A 24,780-nucleotide genomic window follows, 5' to 3' on the forward strand; every position below is an offset into this window, starting at 1 on the left:
GATCGGGTGATAATAAAAGTGGACATCGGGTATATCATGAGTCATATGAGAAATATGAATGATAGATAAAGAATTTTAATCCTCTTATAATTAGGAGAGATATTATTGGTCTCTTGATTGAGTGAGATTATAAAAAGTATGGCCATGCTCAAATAATTATTTGTCTTGATAGTCTACTCATGGATCAAGTAAATTCGGATTAAATGTTGAAGAGGATGACTAAATACATGCCTCGAGTTTAATCTATAATATGTATGGTTAAAGGGATTATATTACACGAAAAACATTAATCATGAAAGGTTTTATCTAATCACGATTTAATTATTGTTTAATTGGGTAATAATGATGTATTACTAGATAACGCTCATTGTTTATAATTTTATTAGATAATAAAATTATTGCCAATTAAATAATAGCCTATAGGGTCGCACAAATAGAGCACTTAATGGAACAGTTAATTTAAATTATGGATTTAAATTAATTGATGATTATTTGAATTTTATTATAATTAAGTAAGACTTAATTGAGATAATATAAATTCGAATAAAGGGAATGTTTTTTCCCATAATAATTAAGTATGACTTAGTTATTAATGAAATAATAGAAATTCGTTTTTATTATTTAATCCTATAACTACTAGGGTTGGGTTTTACTTTTATGGGCATTTTAATCAGCCATTATAAATAGATAATGATAGATTAAAGAGGCCAATACGTTTTGGAGAAAACCCTAGCAGCAAAGAGAGACATAGGTAATTCGGATCGTCAAGAAGGAGGCTAGTACATCCATTCCGTAGTCAAGTTTGTGAGACGTTCTTGGAGGTGCTCGTGTGGATACCATATATGTGTTTCTCCAAGAATTAGGCACAAAGCGTGATAGTTAAGATCTCCGTTGAGTTCGTGAAAGTCAAGCTCTTGAAAGATATGATTCGTTATCTCCATAATCTTCCCACAATTATACATGGATCATGTTTTTGGGTTTCGAAATTTTTTGTTTTATTTACTTTTATCCGCTGCATTTTATGCCTCGGAACCCAACATATACAACCAATAAATGGTGAAGAAATTAAGTTAGCATTAAGGAAGATGGGTAAAGGTAAAGCCACTGGTCCAGACAAAATCCCTATAGAGGTATGGTGGTGTTTAGGCAAGGAGGGTGAGCAGTGGTTGACTCAACTCTTCAATCTTATTTTTCGGACTGGTAAGATACCACATGAGTGGAAGCGTAGTATTATTATTCCAATTTACAAGAATAAGGGTGATACGCAAAATTGTAGTAATTTTTGTGGTATTAAACTTTTAAGTCATACTATTAAATTATGGGAGCGAGTGATTGAAATTAGGCTTAGAAGCAAGGTTACAGTGTTAGAAAATCAATTTGGTTTCATGCCTGGAAGGTCGACAACGGAGGCGATTCATCTTCTTAGGCGTTAATGGAGAAATTTAGGGAACGTAGGATGGACCTGCACATGATGTTTATAGATTTGGAAAAAGCTTATGATAGTGTTCCGCGCAACGTAATTTGGACAAGTTTGGAGAGTAAATGTGTGTCCTGGATATATGTGAGGGAAATTCAAGAAATGTATTCTCAAATATTGACTAGTGTCAGGAAACCTGTTGGTGACACTCAATATTTTTCGATCAGGATAGGACTTCATCAAGGATCATCATTAAGTCCATTTTTTTTCGCAATAATTATAGATGTACTCAGTAGAGGAATACAGGATGTTGTACCGTGGTATATCCTTTTTGCGAATGACATAGTTATTATTAATGAGAAAAAGTCGGAGATTAATGAGAAATTGGAACAATGGAGAGTTACATTGGAGACTTTAGGCTTGCGTGTTAGTCATTCAAAAACTGAATACATGTGGTGTAATTTTAGTAACGAGCCAGACGAAAAGGGGGTTGATGTTCGATTTGGCAATTATTTATTAGTTTCGAAAGAAAATTTCAAGTATTTGGGATCTATGATTCATAAAGATGGTAAGATAAACGCCGATGTTACACATCGTATCCAATCTGGATGGTTAAAGTGAAGGGCTGCTTCTGGAGTACCGTGTGATAAAAAGATCCCTTTAAAGTTAAAAGGAAGATTTTATCGAAGGGAGATTAGACCAACTTTATTGTATGGGGCGGAATGTTGGGCGGTAACGAAGGCCTAAGAACAACGCCTAGAGGTAGCGAAAATGAGGATGTTGCGTTGGATTTGTGGTCACACCTTGTTAGATAGATTGTCGATGAGTTTTTTTTCTGAAGGCAATTATGAGTTGCATCTATAATAAAAAAAGTAAGGGAATGTAGACTGCGATGATTTGGACATGTTCGGAGGAGGCGTCTAACGGCTCCAGTGCGGAGAGTTGAAGGTTTAGTGTTGCCGGGTGTGAGAAGGAAAGGAAGACCGAGAAGAATGTGGCATAACCTACTTTCACTAGATTTGCATTGTTTAAACCTTCGAGGGGATATGGTATTAGATAGAAGGTCTTGAAGGCGTCGAATTAGAGTGGTCGATTAACTTATGAGATAGATTGATCTTGTATTTTGAGGGGTTAGTAGAATACAGTGTTAGTAACATATAATGTTAGTTTATTCATTATGTTAAGGTACTTAATTCTATTATTATTGTATTATGGGTTTCATACATTATTGGCACTAATTATTTTTTGGTAGATATAATGTCTTTTTCTTTTTTTGAACAAGGAGTTATTTAATTTACACATTAGAAGTTCTGCGAGTGTTCTTAACCAAGATTGGGTTGGAGATATCAAAAGTGTTTTTATGTGGGATAAAAGTGACTACAAACAGTCCATATTCGGTATTGCGCATTATATCTTTTTATAGTTATATTCTATATTTACACATGTTCACACACAAGCCGAGGGCCTCTTCGTTCTTTTGAATGAGGGGAAAACTGCGTATATCATACCCTCCCCACACTCTGCTTTTGCGGGATATACTGGGTATGTTTGGTTTGATTTATATTTTTGGACCAATTTTAAAACCTTTACACACGGACCCACTAGGAAGACACGGGATTTTAGTTTTATCATAAACTCGAGTGATAGTAAAGGCCATTCTTCTAATTTATGATACTAGTTTTATACCCGTGCAATGCACGGGATTTTCTTATTAATTTTTATGTGTTTTTTAGTAGTTTATTTAATTGTTCTTTTAGTCTTATAAATTTTTGTGAATGGTTTTCAATTTCTTTTTGATTATATTTAATAATTTTGATTTTTAATTACTCATATGCATATTTTTAATATAAACATCAACGATGTAATTGATTATTTGATAAATTATTTTCAATTGTATTAATATTATTTTTAAATGGTGTTATTGAATTTAATACATTACTTTCGACAGTATTAATATTATTTTTTATTTCATACATTGTTTCACTTGTATTTAACATAAACTGTGTTATTTATTTAAATTTGTAGAATTGTTTGTCTAATTTTATAAAAATTTCTAGTATCATTTTTATTTAATTAAAATTTAATTTTTTGTTATATTGTTATTTGTATTATAATTTCAATATGCGTAAACATAAACGGTGTAATTGATTATTTAACAATTTATATTCCCTGTATTAATATTATTTTTATATGGTGTTATTGAATTTAACACATTACTTTTGATTTAATATTATTATTTTTGATTTAATACAATATTTCACTTGTACTTAACATAAATTGTGTTATTTATTTTAATTTTTAGAATTGTTTGTCTAATTTTATAAAACTTTCTAATTACAATTTTATTAAATTGAAATTTAATTTTGTGTTTTATTTTTACTTGTATTATAATTCCAATATGCACAACCAGATAAAAATAGTATAATGTTATTTATATTGCTATAATTTCTATTAATTATAAATGATAATATCATGTTATTTATATTATATAACACATTTACTTTTTAGAAACAATATTATTTTTCCAAATTCTAAAAGTTAAATTTTAATGAAAAGAAGTTAACAAAAAATAGAAATTTTCTTTCTACTATATACTAGTTAGGTGTTGGGCATAGCTGAGGTATTTATCAGATTGTAGGTTTATTTGTTTAATTGACGACCAAACCGTGTCATACCGTAACATATTATCTGATTTACAGAGATTATATATAAGGATATAATTTTGGGTATTTCAACTCAATTATCACAAAAAGTGTTTTGTATGTCGCTGAATATATACTACTAGTCTACTACTGCTGCTTTATAAAGGGTTGAATCAAATGTCTCGCGAATTGAGCAGCTCTATTAACAGGGAGAAGATGAGCTCTGTATTTTATGCAGATTCATATCATCCAATTCAATCAGGAAGCATCGATGGAACTGATATTCTTCCTCACGATAATGCTGTTTACAGAGCCCACCTTTGTTCTATAGCCACCCTCTGTAAGTAGAATCTCGATAAACGAATATTCGATAAACAAATAATTTCGACAACTTAATATCTTTTTCATTCCCGACAGTATTTTTTAACTCGATAAATGAATAATCCCGATTAATGAATATAATATTTAGGTCTTAAGAGTATTCATTTATCGAGATTTAACTATTTCGGTTGGTTTTGCAGATGACCCGTTTGGAGACCCGAAGGTTAATGGAGACCCTTATTGCACTCTCTTTGTTGGTCACCTCTCTCACCTCACTACCGAACAGGCCCTTCACAAGGTATCCCCTTTCTCTATGATTTTTAGTATAGAAAAGTAGAACCTCGATAAATGAATATTCGATAAACAAATAATCTCGGCAAATGAATACTTTTATCCGGTCTCGACATAATAGGGATAATGTATATTTGATCTCGATAAATGAATGATCTCGATTAATGAATAAAATATTTTGGTGCCAAGGGTATTCATTTATCGAGGTTTAATTGTAGTTAGTTTGTTAGAGTTTGTAGGCTACCATACCATGGTTTTATATTGTAAGTTGTAACATGATTTGTGTGCAGATCTTTATATACAAGAATGAATGACTGTTAACTTACGGGTTTTGTTAAATGGACTATGTGGATGTTTTGCGTTTTTCAGGCTATGAGCAAATTTGGCAATGTGAAGAATCTGAGAATAGTTAGACATATTGGTAACTACTACTACTTCTTTGCTCATTCATACTTAATCATATGAATTTTGTGTGTGTGTGTATATTGTGAGGGGGCGGGGAAGAGGGATTAGGGAGTATAAGTTTGACCTTATTTTGCGTCATCTGTTTGGTCTATATATTAACTTATAACTGTTGACTTCCATAATCATTGTCGTGCCTGTGTTTATATTCATGTATGTTCGATCTTACAGTATAGGCTTATACATGATATGTATTTACTAATATCAGTTTTTAAGTAATATTTATTCTTATCTTGTATACATCTTATTGTATAAATTTATTTTTTTTAAAACTTCAGCGATCCATTAACTATATTGTAAATTAAATTTTCCAAGTTTAATATTATAAGCATTTTAATATTTTTGAACCTTTTAAAGACATTAATAAATTAATTCTTATCATAATTTTGTTTAGTAAAATTTGGCGACTAAAATATATTTTTTATTATTTTTTATTTTTTTATTGATTTTAAAATATAATATATTTTTACATAATTTATAATAATAAATTTGAATTTAAAATAAATGAATTTAATTTGATTTTAAAAAATGAAAATTGTCTTATAAATGGTTTAGTAACCCAGAAGATCTCACACATGTTGTACGTCTTTCCACAAGTGTTGCTTCTCTTAATTTGAACACATTTTCCGTCAAGTCAAGAAGTTGACTAACGGCTATATCATTACTTGCAACTATAGTGGTGCATATGAGTCTCCGATAAGTATAATGAGATTTTCGATAAATGTCTTTTAGTTAAGTGGCTACTTTGAGATTTAACCCATAACTTTAATGACTAATTCAAAGCTTGATTGTAACTAATTTTGTATTAATTTTGTAGTCTTTTACCATATAACTTTGAAGGAATTTTTGTATTTCAGAAAAAGCTTGATTGTTGTTTTTTACTTTTTAGACATTAAAGATTTTTAAAAGGCAATTTTTTCTAATTGTGTGAAAAAATTGCTTTCTAAATAGAACAATTTTTTTTTGTTTGCATATTGTCCAACAACTAACAATGTCCATCTCAGGTTTACATGTTTGATTTTTCTGATTTGCAGTAACTGGAGCATCCCGCGGTTATGCTTTTGTGGAGTTTGAGACTGAGAGGGAGATGCGACGAGCATATGAGGTGATTTTATCGTGTCCATTGATTTGTGATTGTTACTGTTTCTGAATCCTCTTAATGGCCTCCAGAGTGTTTCCATTGCAGCACATGAGTAATGCATCTGAATGTGGTTTATTTTCATATTGCCTTTCCAACCAGCAGGGGACAAATACAATACAATATTCATCTGGAAAACTAGCGACTAAATAAATCTAATTCTACTTATAAATGTTCTGCTGAGAAAAGGCCAGGTTACTACTTGTTTTCATGCTATATAAAACCACTCAAACGAATCAATCAGGATGTCCTTGCAAATGAAGGAAAGAGAAGATAATCAAATTAAATTTGTTACTATGATTGTCATTATTTCTAGTGTTTAGGTTATAATTGCTAAAATCTACAATCAGACATCTGTTCCTCAATACTCCTTTCTTTAGCCCGCAACAACATAATAGACACTGTCTGCTACCTATTCCTTCCCATGGGGTTACTTAAATTTACTTTGGATAAAGTATAAAGACACGTACTCTAGTAAGAGTCTAAACCATTTGAAATGCAATGTTACAGGGTACCACCTTGTGATGCATTATTGCCTCTAAAATATTGTTAAATTGAGTCAATCAGTAATACCTCGGTCTAGCCCAAATATTATAAAGACATGTGAGAGACGCAAGCCCAAGGGCTGGATGTTCAATTCACCTCAGAAGGGTTAATAGGTGAATGAGGGTAAATGGTTAGGGCAGCTAGAAACTATTAATTAATTTCTCAATCTGACAGGAGTGGCTGGACCTCTCGAATGTCCAGAATTTTCATTTATTAGTTGTAATCTCTGAACCATTTATTATCTAATATAACTTCATCAGTCTTTCATTTTATCTTAAAATCTCTGGATTATCATAAATTAGTGTGGGTGAGTAGTGAGTACATATCACAACCCGCACTTGATTAGTATATGGTACTGCAAGTTACCTGACTGACCAAAAGAATCAATGAGTAAATAGTCCAAAAGAGATAGATAGGCCACATACTCGCATGTTATTTTATGTTACTCAGACTCGAGAACTCCGTATGTCCAAGTTCGAACTCGAAATATCTAAAAATCAGGAGTGTTTATTACTAATTAAGTATGCTAATATAAAGTGTAAGAGGGATAATAACAGAGTAGTACCAAAGGTTGAGGGTTCGAAACTCATTAACAACAATGTTAAATCTAATATTCATGACATAATAAAAAAGATTTAAAGTTTGGATCACGCCTCACGCCTCACGCCAGTAACATATTAAAATATAATATTTTATTATTAACTCCAATAATTAAGAAACATTGGATTTTGAATTGTACGAAGTTAATAAATACAGAAAAAAAAACTGTGTGTTATACACGAATGGGGTATAAGCTAGTAAACATGATTTCTATAGATGCCCCAAATTTCTCATACTCAGCCATGAAAACAATTGTATTATTCTACAGTACAAAAAAATTATTAAATTTTGACATCTTTTTATTATTAAAAATTTGTAACCTGGTTTACGCACTATGTCCAAGGCAAGGGTAGAACCACGTTCAGCCTATAGTGGTCATGAAATCCCATTAAATTTTGTATATTATAGTGAAATTTGGACAAAAGCCATTGCAGTTCAGTTAACTATGTTGCCTTGAACTGTATGAGTGGTTGTTTTCCATTCTTAGTGGCTATTATCACAAGGTTATAGTTCTTATATATCGTTGTATTACCCGTTACTTATTTTTATTTTTATTACCAATTTTGTTTTTGCCTTTTTATTTTGCCACATTTTTTCTTTAGTTTAGTGTTGCCATAGATTAGGTAATTAACATTTAATTTTTTTTGAAAATTATTTTGTGTCTAGGTGAATATGGAATTTGACCACCCACTCCTAAACCAGAATCATAGTTCCACCTTATGATAAAAGGATGGCAAGATCTTTTGAGGAAATATTAGCAAATCCCAAAGTATTTGTCAGGGCCTATACCGAATTCAATGTATTTAGAGATACTTTTTTCATGTATTACTTTTTGGTATCCTGCTGCTGTATTTTAACAAAAATTCTTTTATTAAGTTTTATCTATAAAAAATGTCAGTAGTAGTGTTTTGTTATTTTAGCATGGTATTCTTATGGTGAGAGACTGTGAGCCTGACTAATTGGGCAGATTTTATCAGGTCATGACTTCCTGTAAGGGGTAAGGTTGATCCTTGATGCTTCTATGTTCTACTCATTGCAGGATGCTCACCATTCAGTTATTGATGATTCTGAAATCATGGTTGACTACAATAGACAGCAGTTAATGCCCGGTTGGATACCAAGAAGATTAGGTTGGTCAAAACTTCTCCTTCCTTCAAGATTTTGTTGTTTGAGAAGATCAAATATGTTAATTGTTTTGTATTAGGAGGGGGACTTGGTGGTAAGAAGGAATCGGGGCAGCTCCGTTTTGGAGGGCGTGAAAGACCATTTCGAGCTCCACTGTATGCATTACATTTTACTATATTAATATTTGAGTATTTAACTTGTTGCATTGATTGCTTTCTTTTAAACTAGTAGCCAGAGTGCTTCTATTATATGTTCATTTATGTCCTTGAGCTAAATAATTCCGCATTGTTGACATATTTAGTGAATTACCATATCCATTGTTTTTCAAACACTTTTGATTTCTGACAAACAGGTCTTACTTGTAAATATAATGTTTTCTCAATAAAGTTGTAGATTTCAAGACGCCTATGTTACGGTATGGTTTTCACTTCTATGCGTAGAAACAATTTCATAGACGCAATGAAAGGAAGTATCGGATGAGGCGGTGCGTTGAGTATCCCAAGTATCTCTATTAGCTTCGAGGCCTCTTTGACCTTGAAATCTTTAATTTAACGCATGAATTTTTAGGAAATTCGCTTATTTTTCGACCGAAACTACTTTTAACCGACATTTTTATATCACCTTCATGTCTTTATCTTGAACTAAATGCTTAACAGCACAAATGTTTTGTCTTGCTTTCTTGCTCGAGATTTTTTTTTAAATAAAATCCACCTCTTTTGTTTCACTTTTTTTTACTGTTCTTGATAAGTCGTATCATGTTGCTCACTCTCAGAAATCTTACGTTTTTGCCCCATCAATCTTCTTATTTAAATCTCCATAGCCATTGTATTTGATTCTAAAGCCCTGTATTAAGTCTTTGTTCCACCAAGATGTCGTTGTGGCGTGGGACAATAGGATACATCTTTCATGGATCTTCTACTATAACTTGCCATCATACTCCAGACTGCGTTTGAATCATATTTCGACCTTAATCTGCTTACTTGACTAGATGATCGAAGAAGAAGCTCCTTGATGTCCGTTTATGAGCCAGATTTCTTTTCTTATACCCAAAAGGTCTTCCGTTTATTTTAATACAATTTGCTATCATGATTTGGCCCCCGTTTGTATCATATTCGACCTCAATATGCTTATTTTATTTGACCATTTGATTGGCATAAGCTCCTTCATTTCCTTTTTTTACTGCCATAACTTGATTGTGTGATCTAGTTACCAGTAACGACGTGCAATTCCTCTTCTAGGACCATAATCCAATACAAAAGAGTTTCTATGTCGTGTGGTGGCACTGTTTTTGAGTAATCTTATTTTCTAAACTTACTTTATATACCAGGCTCCCCTACTTGTGAAGAAATCTATCATTCAGTCTCTCGTTCAAGGCAGCTCTTATACATAATTATAGAGAATTTTTTTCCGTAAACCCAGTGTTACCAACCTCAAAACCTAAAATGTAGTATGGAGCAACTTTTATATACGTATTCTCATGACCAACACCTCCATGGACATTATCATACCCCCATGAGATATCGTACATGCCTTCTAAAGTAGGTGGCCTTAGTGAAGAGTCTGTTGCGCAGGAATCCCTTGCATGATCTCATTCAAGTATTCCAACACTGATATTTACTTAAATCATCCAATCCTCATGAACATTATTATTACAAATCAGTAGTTAATCTTTAATATATAGATGAGAAGAGATATGATTGAGTGAAGCAACAGAGATACATGTTGCAGTTGTATATTCTGCTCTGTCTATTACAGGAGAGCTTTAGCTCCTATAAAAAAAGAAAAACTTGGTGGCTAAGTGTTGTACAGTATATCAGGGCATGCTATGGTCAGGCCCCCCTTATGCAGTGCTGCATCTTAACAATCTTGTTTGTAATATGAGTTGAACAAGATTGTATCTATTTTATTTACATTCCCTCCTAACATTTATCAGTATTGATAACTACCTCATTTTGGTTCCTCGTTCTGGTGTATAGTTTAAACCTCGATAACTTTTGCGTTCTTACCCTGTACTTCTAAGACCGGTAAATATTACCTTCTCAGTTCTCACTCTCTTACAAAGTACCAGCTCTCCTATGTATGAACTCTACTACTTTTAACAACGTTCCCACAAGAGAACTTAGATGCTAACCAAATCCCAAAGTCCTAAGATGTTAAATTCTGTATCTTATCCCTTTTATCAAAAACTCCACATCAGTGGACCTACCTATCATGTTGCTTCAGGGTCCTAGATATCGTGTGTATGAGAGCGAATTCAAGTGTCCGCTTCTTAGTTGAAAAAAATTAGGAAAAATTTAGGGACTCGCCACGTAAGTTCAGCACCTGAATTTATATTTATTACGAAATTTGGAAAATAGTGTCTACTACTTATCATTTGTAAACACTTAATACTATATGTCAAATTCATAGTATAACATTCAGAGGATGATATAGAATCAAGCCTTCTATGAACTTTGATTTGTATAAACAAGTTTTTAACAGTTAGCTAGATTGAGGCAAAGTGTCCGCTTTCGCCTTTCAGTATAAGGATCCGACTCAAGATCTTCTACCTATGTCACGTCCAGTTGATGCAGGGCCTTCCAGTGAAGTGCCACAGAGAAGGAACATCCCGAAAAGTTTCTGTTATATGGAAGAGTTACACTATTTGCCTCCTTTATCTTGACCTGGGGGACATGGGCCTTGAAGCAAAAGTGAAATAGTTAAGTGAACTTACCGGAGATCTGCTTAGCAAGCTATAGAAGAAACTAATAATTAATTCAACTATTGAGAGAAGGCACTCCCTATTCAGTGATCACTGACTCACTGATCAGTATATTTCTAGTTATTTCCTATAGGAGCATCCAAAGAGCTTTAGTTGATTAATTTCAAATAATTTGTACAATGATATTAATCATCTCCACAGGTCAGTAATTTTATAGAATTTCAGTGCTTTACAGATGACATGCAGATTTTTTGATTTTTTTAAGATTAGCTATCAGTTGTCTTAATGAAGTACTAATACTACCCAACTGCCATTTTGTTGCTTCCCCCGCGTGTCAGTGTTTTATGTGGATTATGTGCTGTATAAGTTCACTGATATTTTGAGATTTTCATATTTAGGATTGGTTTCGTAACTTTAGTGATATACATATGTTCTGTGTGTCTATGTGCATCCTGTATCTGAAGTCTGAACTAATGAATGAAACTATCTAAGAGTAGGCAAATGTGTTTGTACCATGTCTTAAAGGAAGGCAACACCAGATGTGAAGTGTATCTAGACCAAAATGGAAGTAGTATAATGCTACCAGATGTGAAGTGTATCTAGACCAAAATGGAAGTAGTATAATGCTACCTTTTGGTCAAATAGAAAGAGAGAAGGAAGTTGACATTACATAAAAAATAGTTGGCTGTGTACGCTCTGCTTATAATGAACTTTGTATGTTTTTTTTAATTTGAACAGACGGCCTATTCCTTTTGATGATCTAAAAAAGCTTGGTATTCCACCTCCTCCAGAAGGAAGATATATGTCACGCTTTCAGGTATTTATCCTCTAAACAAAATCGATTTAACAACTTATTGAGCAAGTTGATAGGCTCATACAACTAAATTGTCTTTATCTCCACGTTCGGGCTCAAGTATTTATCAGTATTGACCGGTCATTAAATGAAGTGGAGTGCGTTATATTACTCAACTACTTCTTTTGAGCTGCATTTACATGTATATTTCAGTATTTTCGACTATTACTGGCTAACTTCAGACAAAAACTTTTCTTTTTGCTCTATTGTTACAGATTCCATCACCGCCTCATAGAAGGAGGTCTTCTGTGGACAGAGAAGACAGGCATTACAAAAGTGAGAGGTCTTCTGTTGACAAAAAAGACAGGCGTTACAAAAGTGAGGGGTCTTCTGTTGACAAAAAAGACAGATATCACAAAAGTGAAAGGCAAAGGAAGCACTTTCATCGACATGAGAGGTCTGCCAGTCGAGAACAGGTATCTGATGAAAGAAATTCAGAGGACAGGGAAGATAGATCTCACAAACCTGACCGACACAGGAAACGTTCTGGTCAACGTGAGGGAAGAAGTTCTAGGAGCCGTGATCGGTCATCTGATGCAAGAAGCTCTTTAGAGAGAGAATACCCTTCACATAAGCGCCACAGACACAGTAAGCATTATTTTGGACATGATTCACATGATATTCTATAGGGCTATATTTAAGCAGGCCTGCTGCTAATGGGCATACTGTGTGTATGTTACAAGTAATACACCTAGTCAACAACAAAGTGTCCAGGTGGTTCCTTTTCGTCATTATTACAAGAGACGCAGTCAAAACAAGCAAGCTAGAATTATGGGAGAAGATTCTGTTTGATTGCAGATTTTTAGTTGGGCTAATTACAGATTTCTAGCTTCATAAAAGTAGCAGATTTATTGCTAATTGATGCAGATTTTCAGGCTATTTGTTAGAAGCAGAATTATTACTAGTAGCTGCTGATTATTAGCTTTGTCCTTGTAAGTATTTAAAGGTTCATTGAGAAATAAGAAAAGGGAGAAACATATTCCTTATCAAATATCAAATGAGATCATTGAGCTCTCTCTCTAACTGAGCTCTCGGTATTTTCCTATTCTTTGCAATTAAGCAAACATAGGGAGAGGTAGGAAGAATAAGAATAACACCCCCTTAAGGGAAAGAACCGACCAAGATTTCATTGTAAAAGGTCCCGTAACTCGATCCAGAACTCAGGCGCCTATCAGTGTACCACTTACTTGAAGAAGATTCGAAAGTTCAATAAATTGGACTCCTACACTTGGGGAGCAGCGCTTTTGTCCTTTATCTACAAAGGCATCGGTGACTGTGTTCATAAGAGCAATCTTGATGGCAACGGATGGATAGTTATAGTAAGTTTATAATCTCTCTGTTCTCTCTCAATCTCTATTTCTAGTCTCTTATACTCTCTGCAACTTTAGATTTTAGCACTCATGTTGGTTTTTTAAATTGAAACTACTACATATTAGATTTACACAATCTGCATATTCATTTCACACACACCTTAAAATACACAAGCTAATACTTCTTAAATAGTAGTGGAAGTTATAACCACCACAATAACTAACAATTTAAATCATACTAATCCTAATCCCAACTACCAGGTCTGCAGTTACAAGGCCTGCAGTTTCAATCCTGAATAACTACCCTAGATTATATCTTATTTAACTATATACTTTAGCAACAAGATATGCAAGACTTAGATTTACTGAACATAAAAAACAATCAGTTGCAGCAGCTAAGGCATATCTCAACAACTCATAACCTAGTTCTTCAGAATCGATATATATTCCTTAGCAGGGCTTTTTTCTATTACGTATTCAAAAGCTGCGGGATTTATTTGGCATCGATTTAGGCGAACTAAACGTGTCGATTTTGAGCAGCATTATTGAAAAGGTCAAGGTAGTTAGTCGCAATAAGGACTACACCGAAGGCCTAATAAACATTTTTCAGAATCTTTCCGCTGAAGTAAGTTTAAACTCCCTTTGGCCATGTAAATCTGATTATTTAGATGCATAGTTACTATAGTATAAATAACACTATGTTTATATTATGTTTTCAAATCAATCATCTACGTTTATACTGTGTTTATTCTACAGGATATCGATTATATGCCATATGATTCGAGGCTTCGCAATCAGTTTGGTGAAGCCGGACATGCGAGAACCACCTACGTTGGTCCAATCTTCTGTAACAACCATGTATATCACCATTTACCGCACCTTGCTTCTAAACAATTCTTTGAACTAAGTCACTATAACATTGATCCGAATTGGCAGCCTCATATAATTAAAATCAAAAATAAACAATGGTGCGCATAAACAGAGATTGACAGATCATTACAGTCAGGAGATTGCTATGTAGACGGCAGGAACACAAGCCCGGCTTCCCATGAAAACCTTTAAAAGGAGGAAGACAGTTGACAGAGAAAATAGGACAGAAGAGTACAGAGGACATGTTTAAGAATAAAAATATATGGTCATACTTTAACAAGCTTGTAGTCTCTATTTAAGGTTAATGCTCTTCATGTGTTAATGCAGGTTTCCAGGGAAGGTTGTGCCCCACGAAGGCAACAACAAAAATGAAGATGATGATGCGATGATAACAGCAGTCAAGAACAGTTTTGAAGTTGATGCCTTTGTTAGTACAGCTGTATTGTTTTTATACGTGAGGTAAATTCATATATATATATATAGATTTTTTTTTGAATTATAGCTATTTGAGATTGTCAAATTTACACCAATTCCCGTTTTTTTTTGTTAGGCATTTGGATAGAACCATGTCTTCGCTAAGAGCTGCAAAAATCTTACTTAAAGACGCATACACCTACCAAAAGATGAAAGGAGAATATGACAATGTCCCTCTCTCTCTCTTTCTCCCTCTCTTAATCTCTATAAGTTTTATTCAGTATACCATATAAAATGTCCACCAAAATGCGGTGGAGCCTTATATTTATATATTTATGTTTTTCTAATATTTATTTTTCCTTATACTTGCTTTCAATAGTTGGCACATGAGGCAACTGTAGCAAAAAATTTGAAGTTCAATGAATACGCGTACATTCTTATTCCAGTCAGCATAGAGTAAGTTTCTCAAACAATTTTTTAAGATCTTTATGCAACTTAAGAAAGTTTACATTGGAACTAGTAGTTTTAATTTTGTTTTCTTAAAAAAATTATTATACAGTTTTCACTATAGTATGGTGATTGTTTGCTTCGGGGACGAGGAAGTAAACTCAAATGCCATCAGGACTCGTTTGCATATCACGAGAGTACTTCAATTTTCAATACAATTGAATGGTAAGAATTTATTTAATATAATTGATGTATTAATACAATTAATATAATTTGCAAGTTTTAATCGATATAGGTTTTTGGGAAAATTATGGGTAAAAACAAAAGGGTCAAATTCACCTATGCCAAATGTCATCAAAAAAGAAGTTAAGGTAAAATCTCTCTAGTAGTGCCTTGGATTTTGTGTGTTTCTTTCTTTTGATAGCATGTTTTCTCTTATCTTAGGTCCATCGACAAACAAATACGGTTGATTGTGCTTTTTTTGTGATTCACATGATGAAACTCTTGTGTGAGCAAACATTTTTGAGATTCCAGATGGAAAATTTGGAAATGGTACATTTTTCATTCTTTCTTAGTCTCTCTATCATATATTACATCTGATTTCAGTTTTCAAATTGGTTTATCCAAAAGATGCTTCTGCATTAAGGGAAAGCATGCGGCCTTTAATCGAGGAAGAGTTGGATTAAAGGTCGCATGCTTTCCTTTGAGTATAACACATTATTCTCCAACTATTCATGGATTAAAGGCCGCATGCTTTCCCTTTATGCTGAAGAATTTTTTGGATCAAACCAATTTGAAAACTGAAATCAGATGTAATATATGAGAGAGAAAGGCTAAGAAAGAGCGAAAAATGTACCATTTCCAAATTTTTCATTTGGAATCTCAAAGGTGCTTGCTCACAGAAAAGTTTCATCATGTGAATCACAATAAAAACACAATCAATCGTATTTGTTTGTTGAGGGACCTAAGATAAGAGAAAACATGCTATCAAAAGAAAGAAACACACAAAATCTAAGGCACTACTAGAGAGATTTTACCTTAACTTCTGTTTTGATGACATTTGGCACAGGTGAATTTGACCCTTTTGTTTTTACCCACAAATTTTCCAAAAACCTACATTGATTAAAACTTGCAAATTATATTAATTGTATTAATACATCAATTATATTAAATAAATTCTTACCATTCAATTGTATTGTAAATTGAAGCACTCTCGTGATATGCAAACGAGTCCTGATGGGATTTGAATTTGCTTCCTCGTCCCCGAATCAAACAATCACCATACTATAGTGAAAATTGTATAATAATTTTTTTAAGAAAATAAAATTAAAACTACTAGTTACAATGTAAACTTTCTTAAGTTGCATAAAAATCTTAAAAAATAGCTTGAGAAACTTACTATATGCTGACTGGAATAAGAATGTACGCGTATTCATTGAACTTCAATTTTTTTGCTAGAGTTGCCTCGTGTGCCAATTATTGAAAGCAAGGATAAGGAAAAATAAATATTACAAAAACATAAATATATAAATATAAGGCTCCACCACATTTTGGTGAACATTTTATATGGTATACTGAATAAAACTTAGAGGGAGAAAGAGAGAGAGGGACATTGTCATATTCTCCTTTTCATCTTTTGGTAGGTGTTTACGTCTTTAAGTAAGATTTTTGCAGCTCTTAGCGAAGACATGGTGGTTCTATCCAAATGCCTAACAAAAAAAACAGGAATTGGTGTAAATTTGACAAAATCAAATAGCTATAATTCAAGAAAAAATCTATATATAAATGAATTTACCTCACGTATAAAAATAATACATATGTACTAACAAAGGCATCAACTTCAAAACTGTTCTTGACTGCTGTTATCATCGCATCATCTTAATTTTTGTTGCTGCCTTCGTGGGACACAGCCTATCTTGGAAACCTGCATTAACACATGAAGAGCATTAACCTTAAATGAAGACTACAAGCTTGTTAAAGTATGACCATATATCTTTATTCTTAAACCTGTCCTCTGTACTCTTATGTTCTCTGTCAACTGTCTTCCTCCTTTTAAAGGTTTTTATGGGAAACATAATATCCCGGGCTTGTGTTCCTACCGTCCACATAGCAATCTCCTGACTGTAGTGAACTGTCAATCTCTATTTATGCGCACCACTGTTTATTTTGATTTTAATTATATGAGGCTGCCAATTCGGATCAATTTTATAGTGACTTAGTTCAAAGAATTGTTTAGAAGCAAGGTGCGGTAAATGGTGATACACATGGTTGTTACAGAAGATTGGACCAACATAGGTGGTTCTCGCATGTCCGACTTCACCAAACTGATTGCGAAGCCTCGAATCATATGGCATATAATCGATATCCTGTAGAATAAACACAGTATAAACGTAGATGATTGATTTGAAAACATAGTATAAACATAGTGTTATTTATACTATGGTAACTATGCATCTAAATAATCAGATTTACATGGTCAATGGGAGTTTAAACTTACTTCAGCGGAAAGATTCTGAAAAATGTTTATCAGGCCTTCGGTGTAGTCCTTCTTATTGCGACTAACTACCTTGACCTTTTCAATAATGCTGCTCAAAATTGACACGTTTAGTTCGCCTAAATCTGCCAAATAAATCCCGCAGCTTTTGAATACGTAATAGAAAAAAGCCCTGCTAAGGAATATATATCGATTATGAAGAAATAGGTTATGAGTTGTTGAGATATGCCTTACCTGTTGCAACTGATTGTTTTTTATGTTCAGTAAATCTAAGTCTTGCATATCTTGTTGTTAAATAAGATATAATCTAGGGTAGTTGTTCAGGATTGAAACTGCAGGCCTTGTAACTGCAGACCTGGTAGTTGGGATTAGGATTAGTATGATTTAAATTGTTAGTTATTGTGGTGGTTATAACTTCCACTACTATTTAAGAAATATTAGCTTGTGTATTTTAAGGTGTGTGAAATGAATATGCAGTTTGTGTAATTCTAATCTGTAGTAGTTTCAATTTAAAAAACCAAATGAGTGCTGAAATCTAAAGTTGTATAAGAGACTAGAGATTGAGAGAGAGAGAACGGAGAGATTATAAACTTACTATAATTATCCATCTGTTGCCATCAAGATTGCTCTTATGATCAACAACGCAGTCACCGATGCCTTTGTAGAGAAAGGACAAAAGCGCTGCTCCCCAAGCGTAGGAGTCCAATTTATTGAACTTTCGAATCTTCTTCAAGTGAGTGGTACACACAGTATGCCCATTAGCAGCAGGCACAATAGAAGTTTACTACTTCGAAATATTCTATAGGTAAGATTACTACTTCGAAATTTTTGTCATGATGTGTAGTTATTTGAATTTGTTATTTGTGTTCAAAAGAGCTTTGCATGTTGTGTGCTTGTATGCTAACAAGTTTGAATTTGAGGGGCTGAAGCTAGTTGCTTGTGACTTGGTTGAGTGGAGTTAAATTAAATTTGTAGTAATATATGTATCATAAACTAAATCTAATCAAGATGTATATAACTCTGGCTTGACTTCAAACTGAAAGTGAAATGGTAGTTACGATTTAAGTAAAAATCATTAAAATGCTTGTAAATATCCGACTTGTTTTTGGCCAACAAGCAGCCAAAACTATATACTAATTAAATATGCTAACCAAATTAAACCCAAAATTCAATATATCTCATTCGAAAGTAGGATTTGAGAAGAGCGTGACAATCACATTTTCTACTACTTGGCCCTAATTGACAATTTTCCTTCTTGGAAGTCTTTGACCTGTCCTCCTCTGCGACTAAGGAAAGCTAGGATTGAATGCGAAAGATGGGTTTTTAAAAGGGATTATTTGTTAAGAATCTTCAAGTATTTACAGTTTGGTACCCCCTCTTCATCGACAACCTCAGATTTTTTCTATTTCTCGGTAAGCATCCCGTGGGAAATGGGTCCTTAATAGGATAGTCGAGGCTTCTCCGAGCCAACTCATAATGACAGTGAACCACATCTCCACTAAATAAAGTGCTCGTTTACAGTGGCAGTCCATCTACCTGTGACAATGCATCTTGCATTAGGAAGTTTCAATAGAGCAAAGTAGCTAATAAGTCATCCACCTTCAGTGATATTAGACTAAGCTCTATAATTTGCTTTGGTCATGTTCTGCTCATGCAACCATATTTGTTGTTCGTACATCATGTTTTGTTGGTCCCTAGAACCTTCAAACATCTGTGCACCGGCCAATGCCACAGATGAGTCATTTCTAACAACCCCTGATCCATTGTCTAGATTGTGAGCAGATAAGGTAAACGCCAGAAATGGGTTGTCCCCGTAAGCTTTTGTTGCATTATCTGGAAAGTGAGCAGGAAAGGTTCGAGTTGCTTGAAATGTAGGTGTTGATGAAGCCCCAGTTCCCTTGTCCAGATTGTAAGAAGACAAGGTGGGAGTTGTTTGAATGGTTGGTGCTGATAAAGCTCCCATCCCATTCTTATCTGGATTGTGAGCAGAAAAGATTGGAATTGCTTGTAATGTAAGTGCTGATGAAGCATCCGTCCTATTAGCTAGATGATGAGCAGAAAATGTTGGATTTGCCTGAGCTGCTGGTGCTGATAAAGCCACATTCCCAATGTCTGGATTGTGAGCTGAAAATGTTGGAGTTGCTTGAAATGCAGACGCTGGTAGAGCCTCCTCCGTCTCCATGCAATTTTCTGGCATTTGAGCAGAAAAGTTTGGAGTTTCTTGAAATGTACATGCTGATGAAAACCTTTTTACTGGAAATGACGTCTCAAAGCCTGCAGTGGTGCTGCCTGTGACTACCGGTACTATGGCCAATTCATTTGAATCTTCTGAAAATGGGTTATAGTGTTGCAGTGGCAACTCTGCTGGTTGATTGTTGAAACTATCTAGTGAAAATGTTGGTAATGCTGTTGTTTGATGGTAACTGTTTTCGTAGGACAAACTGGGGACATGTTTATTATGCATAAGATTTAGATCAAGTGAAGTTTGCGTAGGCTGAGTTGCATTCTCTGCCAGTACAATTTCCCAGCCTTCTCCCGACTTAGTATTTTGCCCTTCTTGTTCTTGTTCCGGGAATGCATTGAATGTTGGAATATATTCCGGGAAGGCACCAAATGTGTTTGGCTTTTGTTCCAGATAGGGTTTGTATGGGTGTGGCGAATTTGTGTGTTGTCCTTTATGTTCTTGTTCTGGGATTGCATTGAATGTGGGGATATGTTCTTTTTCTGGAAAGGCACTGAATGTGTGTAGATTTTCTTCCAGATGCAAATTAGGTGTGTGTGGTGCATTAGGCTCTGATTGTGTTGATGGTCGTTGTATGTCTTCTGCAAGCACAAGCTCCCAACCAGTTGGTGCATCAGTCTGTTGCTGCTGCTCTTCTTTAATATTCTTCTTTGCTTCTGCATCTTGCTCTTGTCCAGACCAATCATCGAAGCTTATTAGATCAGCCATTGTATTGGTTACCGGCAAAGAATGAGTTGAGCCAGATTTACACATTTGGAAAGTCTCGTCCGTTTTTGAAGATTCGTGATCTCTCCTATGAATTTCTTGCAGTGCTGGATTTGTATTTGGCAGTGAAGGAAGTGCTAGCCTATTTGGAGATCTTGAAACTGATGGAAATGAAGATCGGTCTTTCAAAAATTCTCTTAATGTTTCTACTCTCTCCTCGGATAATATTTCTACCCTAGGGTATTCAGAATCTCTCCCTACTCCGAGACGTTTACATAAAGAATAAAAGCCACTAAGCTCTGCAAATTGGCTTCTGGCCTTCGAAAAAGTTTGGAAGGCATCAACACAATCTTCATATTGCAAATGGAAAAAACATTTAACAAGAAGAGTAAGACCTTCTGAAATGTCCTTGTATAGATGAAAACTTTCCTGCACAACAGCATGTAAAGAGATTTTAACCAATCGGTTAGTCATGGCTGCGCCTGTTGGTCTTGTGGCAATTGTTCGCTCAAGCAAACGCTGCCACAATGCAATACTATCAAGCAGCACTGATGGTTTCATGTCAACAATTGAATCGTTAGTCCTTTGCCCACCCTTTTCTTCTCTTCTTTTATCGATATTGGTATATCTACGTTGAAGCTTCCCTGTGATAAAACAATCTAAACGCTCATCAAGATAAAGAGCGAACTTTCTAATAAATGCTGTGTAATCCCACGGGCTAGAGCTTGAATCATCGCGAAAATTTGACAGGTTCAGGATTTTGGCCCCTTTTGTCATGACATGGAGCACTTCTTTAGGAAAATATGGATCACCAGCTTGAAAAATTCTAAACACAAGCGTTAAAGATTTTAACGCCACAATCCAGTTACTTGTCCGGCTAATTCTTTTTCCAATAGCTTTGGCACAAGCTGCTGCGTATAATTTGTCAGCAGAAACGAGATGCACGACTTCATATACGTGTCGTTCGTCTGTTGGAGTGTCGTCGTGGGTGGTGGCTTTAAGGACCGCAACCTCCAGGTTTGTATAATGATTGTTTGAAACCTTGGCAATGCTGATGCTGGTTTGATCTTTTACTGCTTCAATTGCCTTCCTTAGCTTGGACGGCATTGCTGTTTATAATCTCATTATAGTTATATAAATCTATGTTTACGAAATGTTCTGTTTGTTAGGGAAGAAGCAGAGAGAAAGAAGAGCTGATTGAGTGTAATTTTTTGCAAAACTTTTGCAGGGAAGAAATGTGTGTTTCCCCTTGAGTCTCTCCTGTCCTTAAATTTTGAAGCTTATTAGTTAATGAATCCTTGGCCCATTTTTCTTGGTGTTTCTTTTGTTTATCGAGCTCGAGTTCGAATCCAGCTACGAGCATCAGTTTATTAGACTTATATCGGCATATCGTAGATCGTTTTCGACATAAATTTCAAGAACTCGAAGAAAATAAAGATCAAGTATCAGATTAACTGAATGAGACTTAACAATAAGGATCTTAATCTTAGTGTTTCTTTTGTTTATCGAGCTCGAGTTCGAATCGAGCTACGAGTATCAGTTTATTAGACTTATATCAGTATATCGTAGATCGTTTTAGACATCAATTTCAAGAACTCGAAGAAAATAAAGATCAAGTATCAGATTAACTGAATGAGACTTAACAAGAATAGCTCTCTAGAGTCTAGCCTAAAATTTACAAATTTTTTTATTCAAATAACCTAGACAACAAATTTAGATACACAAATAATTTAATAAATAATATTAACTACCAAGCATCAGAACAGGACCCTCTGCTTTCATTCTTCATTTTTCTCCCCATCTTCAGTACCCAGTAGGGAATTCACATATTCCGAACTCTGCAAAAAAAACAAATAATTAAATTTTCCGTATTTCGTCGATAATAATTAGAGTTTCGACAAATATCCGTCTTCTCTGATAACAATTCGAGCTAAATAACTAATTCCAAATTTTACGTTAGATCTTACAAGTGTGCACATCAATTATACACTACACAGAGTCAATGATCCGTCTTCTCTCGTAACAATTCGAACTAAATAATTAATTCTAAATTTTACGTTAGATGTTACAAATGTACACATCAATTGTACACTACACAGTACATGATTAACCCACTAGTACACTGCACTCAATTATTATCACTATTTTCTTCCGGCATGTTCTTAAAAGAGACATGTGAAGTGGGGTTCTAACTTTCCAGGCTTGATGGACCTTTCCTTTTGTACCACTTTAGATTCCCATGTACTATGTAGTATTTGAATATACACACCTCACTCGCATGCGCATTGTCTAGATCCAACTATAGGCCCCGGTGGCCCGGTATATAAATTTACGGGACTTTAATCGAAATCAGTTTACACGACTCTGAAAGTTAGGTAAATAAGTTTACGTAACTTTAATCAAAATCAATTTCCTAGATCCTAAAATGCAATGCGAAGATGTATAAAAGTCAATTTGAAAATTTTGAAACTCGTAAATACCGGATACTAAATGCAATGCGGAGATGTATAAAAGTGTGTAGATAGAGAAAACGTACTAGGTGGATGAGCAACAATATGAGCAGCTCCATTGAAGTCACACGAGCCAGCTACTCTTCCTTTCTTTTGATAAAAACTGTTAAACGCAAACGAAGCATGCGCCTCAAGTGTGTTAGGATCGAAACAAGTGGACCCCGGTTGAATCGGATGGCAATCCGCCCCGCCCTCACCACAAGCATAGTCTAGACCGCGCTGCACCTTATCTTTCCCCGCTTCGACATTCGCTACACACCAGCTTTCCCCAGCTGCACTCACTGATATGTCAGCGATCGGTAACCGATCCGAACCGCGTTCACCACCCCTCTCGTTTACTTTAAAAGAAATATCGTACACTTTTTTTTGGTCGGGATAAAATAGTCCATAATTTCTCTCGGATGTGGGCCCGAATTTTTTGTTTTCGTTGAAAAGCGCGAAGAGATAAACGGTAAGGTTTGTGTTTGGTCTTAAAGGGGTCCCACCTCCAGCTAATACTCGTTTAACAAGGTTACCGTTATAAGCTGCGGCATTTTCAACACTCGCGCCTATTTCATTTTTGTCTCCCTTTGATGGCCACCCGGTTTCCGTTACGACGATGCTAACATCGTCGTATTTTAACGCGGACATTGCCGCGAAAACCGCGTCAATTTGCGCGTCGAATAGGCTGAAATAACGGAGGCCATTGCCCGCGTCGATGACTCCGTTATTTTGGCGGAACAATGCGTAGTCTAGTGAGATGACATCAGCATTCGATTCGTAAGCGAAAAAAGGGTAGGCATTTAACATGAGCGGAGATCCGATTTGACGGAAGAATTCTAACATGGGACGGATCACGGGTTCGAGTTTGGGTTTGAACGATCCCGAGGAAGACGGGTACGAATTTTGGAGAGCGGACAAGGCAATAGGCGACGAGATTTTTATTAATTTATCGAGATTATATTTAACCAACGCCGCATGAATATTTTTCATAGCGGGCAGTAAATATTTCGTTGTATTCTTCGGATCAACAAACACTTCATTACCGACCGCAATGGCTTCGATTTGAGTCGAGGGGTAGTACACAACAACATTACGTTGAACCCATGAATTCGCAAACGTAGAATATCTCGCTGCGGCGAAGAGAAGTTCATTCGGTAAATCAACCGTCACTTTAATAATACCGGAACGCGACAAAGATTTGAGAACCGCGGGATCGGTGTCGTAAACTTTGACACGTGTAATGCCTTCGGATTTGAGAAGCTTGGCTACTTTGAATGCTGAGGGTAAGTTGTTTGCTATTCTCCCGTAGTTCACTCCTACCGATCCTTGCCCATCTGTAAAAAAAACCAAAAAAAAAGAGTTATATTAGTACGAGTTAAGCTCGAGTTTTCGAAATCCTGGTTCCGTCACTGACACAAAAGGAAGGGGAGGAGTTTTGTTTACCTGCTGCGAGAGAGAACATGAAGAGGAAAAGGAAGGCTAGTGGGTTCATGGTGTTTGTGTTTGGGGATAGTTTGGAGGAATGAGTGTGGAAGGATAGATGGGAGAAATATGAGAGGTGTGAGGGAGATTTATATGAGTGTTGATTATGGTAAGTGGGAGCAGTGGCGGATAATATAAGGGGCCCGAATTTTTTTTTTTAACGAGTTCGAACCGAGTCGGTTTAAAATAGGTTTGAGTTTAACATGTTCTGCTCGAGTTTGACTCAAA

General features: G+C 35.0%; 3 protein-coding genes across 6 annotated transcripts; 1 reads left to right on the forward strand and 2 right to left on the reverse strand.

Annotated features, from left to right (window-relative positions):
* Positions 1 to 4,141: 4,141 nt before the first annotated feature.
* Positions 4,142 to 18,436, forward strand: LOC141706671 (U11/U12 small nuclear ribonucleoprotein 35 kDa protein). Of its 4 annotated transcripts, XM_074509458.1 has the most exons (14): positions 4,142 to 4,399; positions 4,581 to 4,678; positions 5,041 to 5,092; positions 6,168 to 6,238; positions 8,457 to 8,547; positions 8,622 to 8,697; positions 11,982 to 12,060; positions 12,312 to 13,415; positions 14,163 to 14,264; positions 14,604 to 14,735; positions 14,827 to 14,920; positions 15,070 to 15,146; positions 15,250 to 15,362; positions 15,433 to 18,436. In XM_074509458.1, exons 1-8 carry the CDS (start codon positions 4,237 to 4,239, stop codon positions 12,723 to 12,725), a joined length of 1,044 nt encoding a protein of 347 aa, XP_074365559.1. In that variant the 5' UTR covers positions 4,142 to 4,236; the 3' UTR covers positions 12,726 to 13,415; positions 14,163 to 14,264; positions 14,604 to 14,735; positions 14,827 to 14,920; positions 15,070 to 15,146; positions 15,250 to 15,362; positions 15,433 to 18,436. The 4 variants fall into 4 exon arrangements, with proteins under 4 accessions (XP_074365559.1, XP_074365558.1, XP_074365557.1 ...); XM_074509457.1 differs by having other exon boundaries at positions 12,312 to 14,031; positions 15,250 to 18,436; XM_074509456.1 differs by having other exon boundaries at positions 15,250 to 18,436.
* Positions 18,437 to 19,246: 810 nt separating this feature from the next.
* Positions 19,247 to 21,685, reverse strand: LOC141707978 (uncharacterized). Its single transcript, XM_074511433.1, has one exon. It carries the CDS (start codon positions 21,683 to 21,685, stop codon positions 19,247 to 19,249), a length of 2,439 nt encoding a protein of 812 aa, XP_074367534.1.
* A 494-nt stretch (positions 21,686 to 22,179) lies between these two features.
* On the reverse strand, positions 22,180 to 24,671 carry LOC141706670 (glucan endo-1,3-beta-glucosidase 12-like). Its single transcript, XM_074509455.1, has 3 exons — positions 24,514 to 24,671; positions 23,115 to 24,404; positions 22,180 to 22,416 (listed from the first exon to the last, which is right to left on the reverse strand). The coding sequence occupies exons 1-3, from the start codon at positions 24,560 to 24,562 to the stop codon at positions 22,382 to 22,384; spliced, it is 1,374 nt and encodes a 457-aa protein (XP_074365556.1). The 5' UTR covers positions 24,563 to 24,671; the 3' UTR covers positions 22,180 to 22,381.
* Positions 24,672 to 24,780: the final 109 nt, after the last annotated feature.

This window comes from Apium graveolens, chromosome 2, assembly GCF_009905375.1.
Source record: "Apium graveolens cultivar Ventura chromosome 2, ASM990537v1, whole genome shotgun sequence".
NCBI classification, from domain to species: domain Eukaryota; kingdom Viridiplantae; phylum Streptophyta; class Magnoliopsida; order Apiales; family Apiaceae; genus Apium; species Apium graveolens.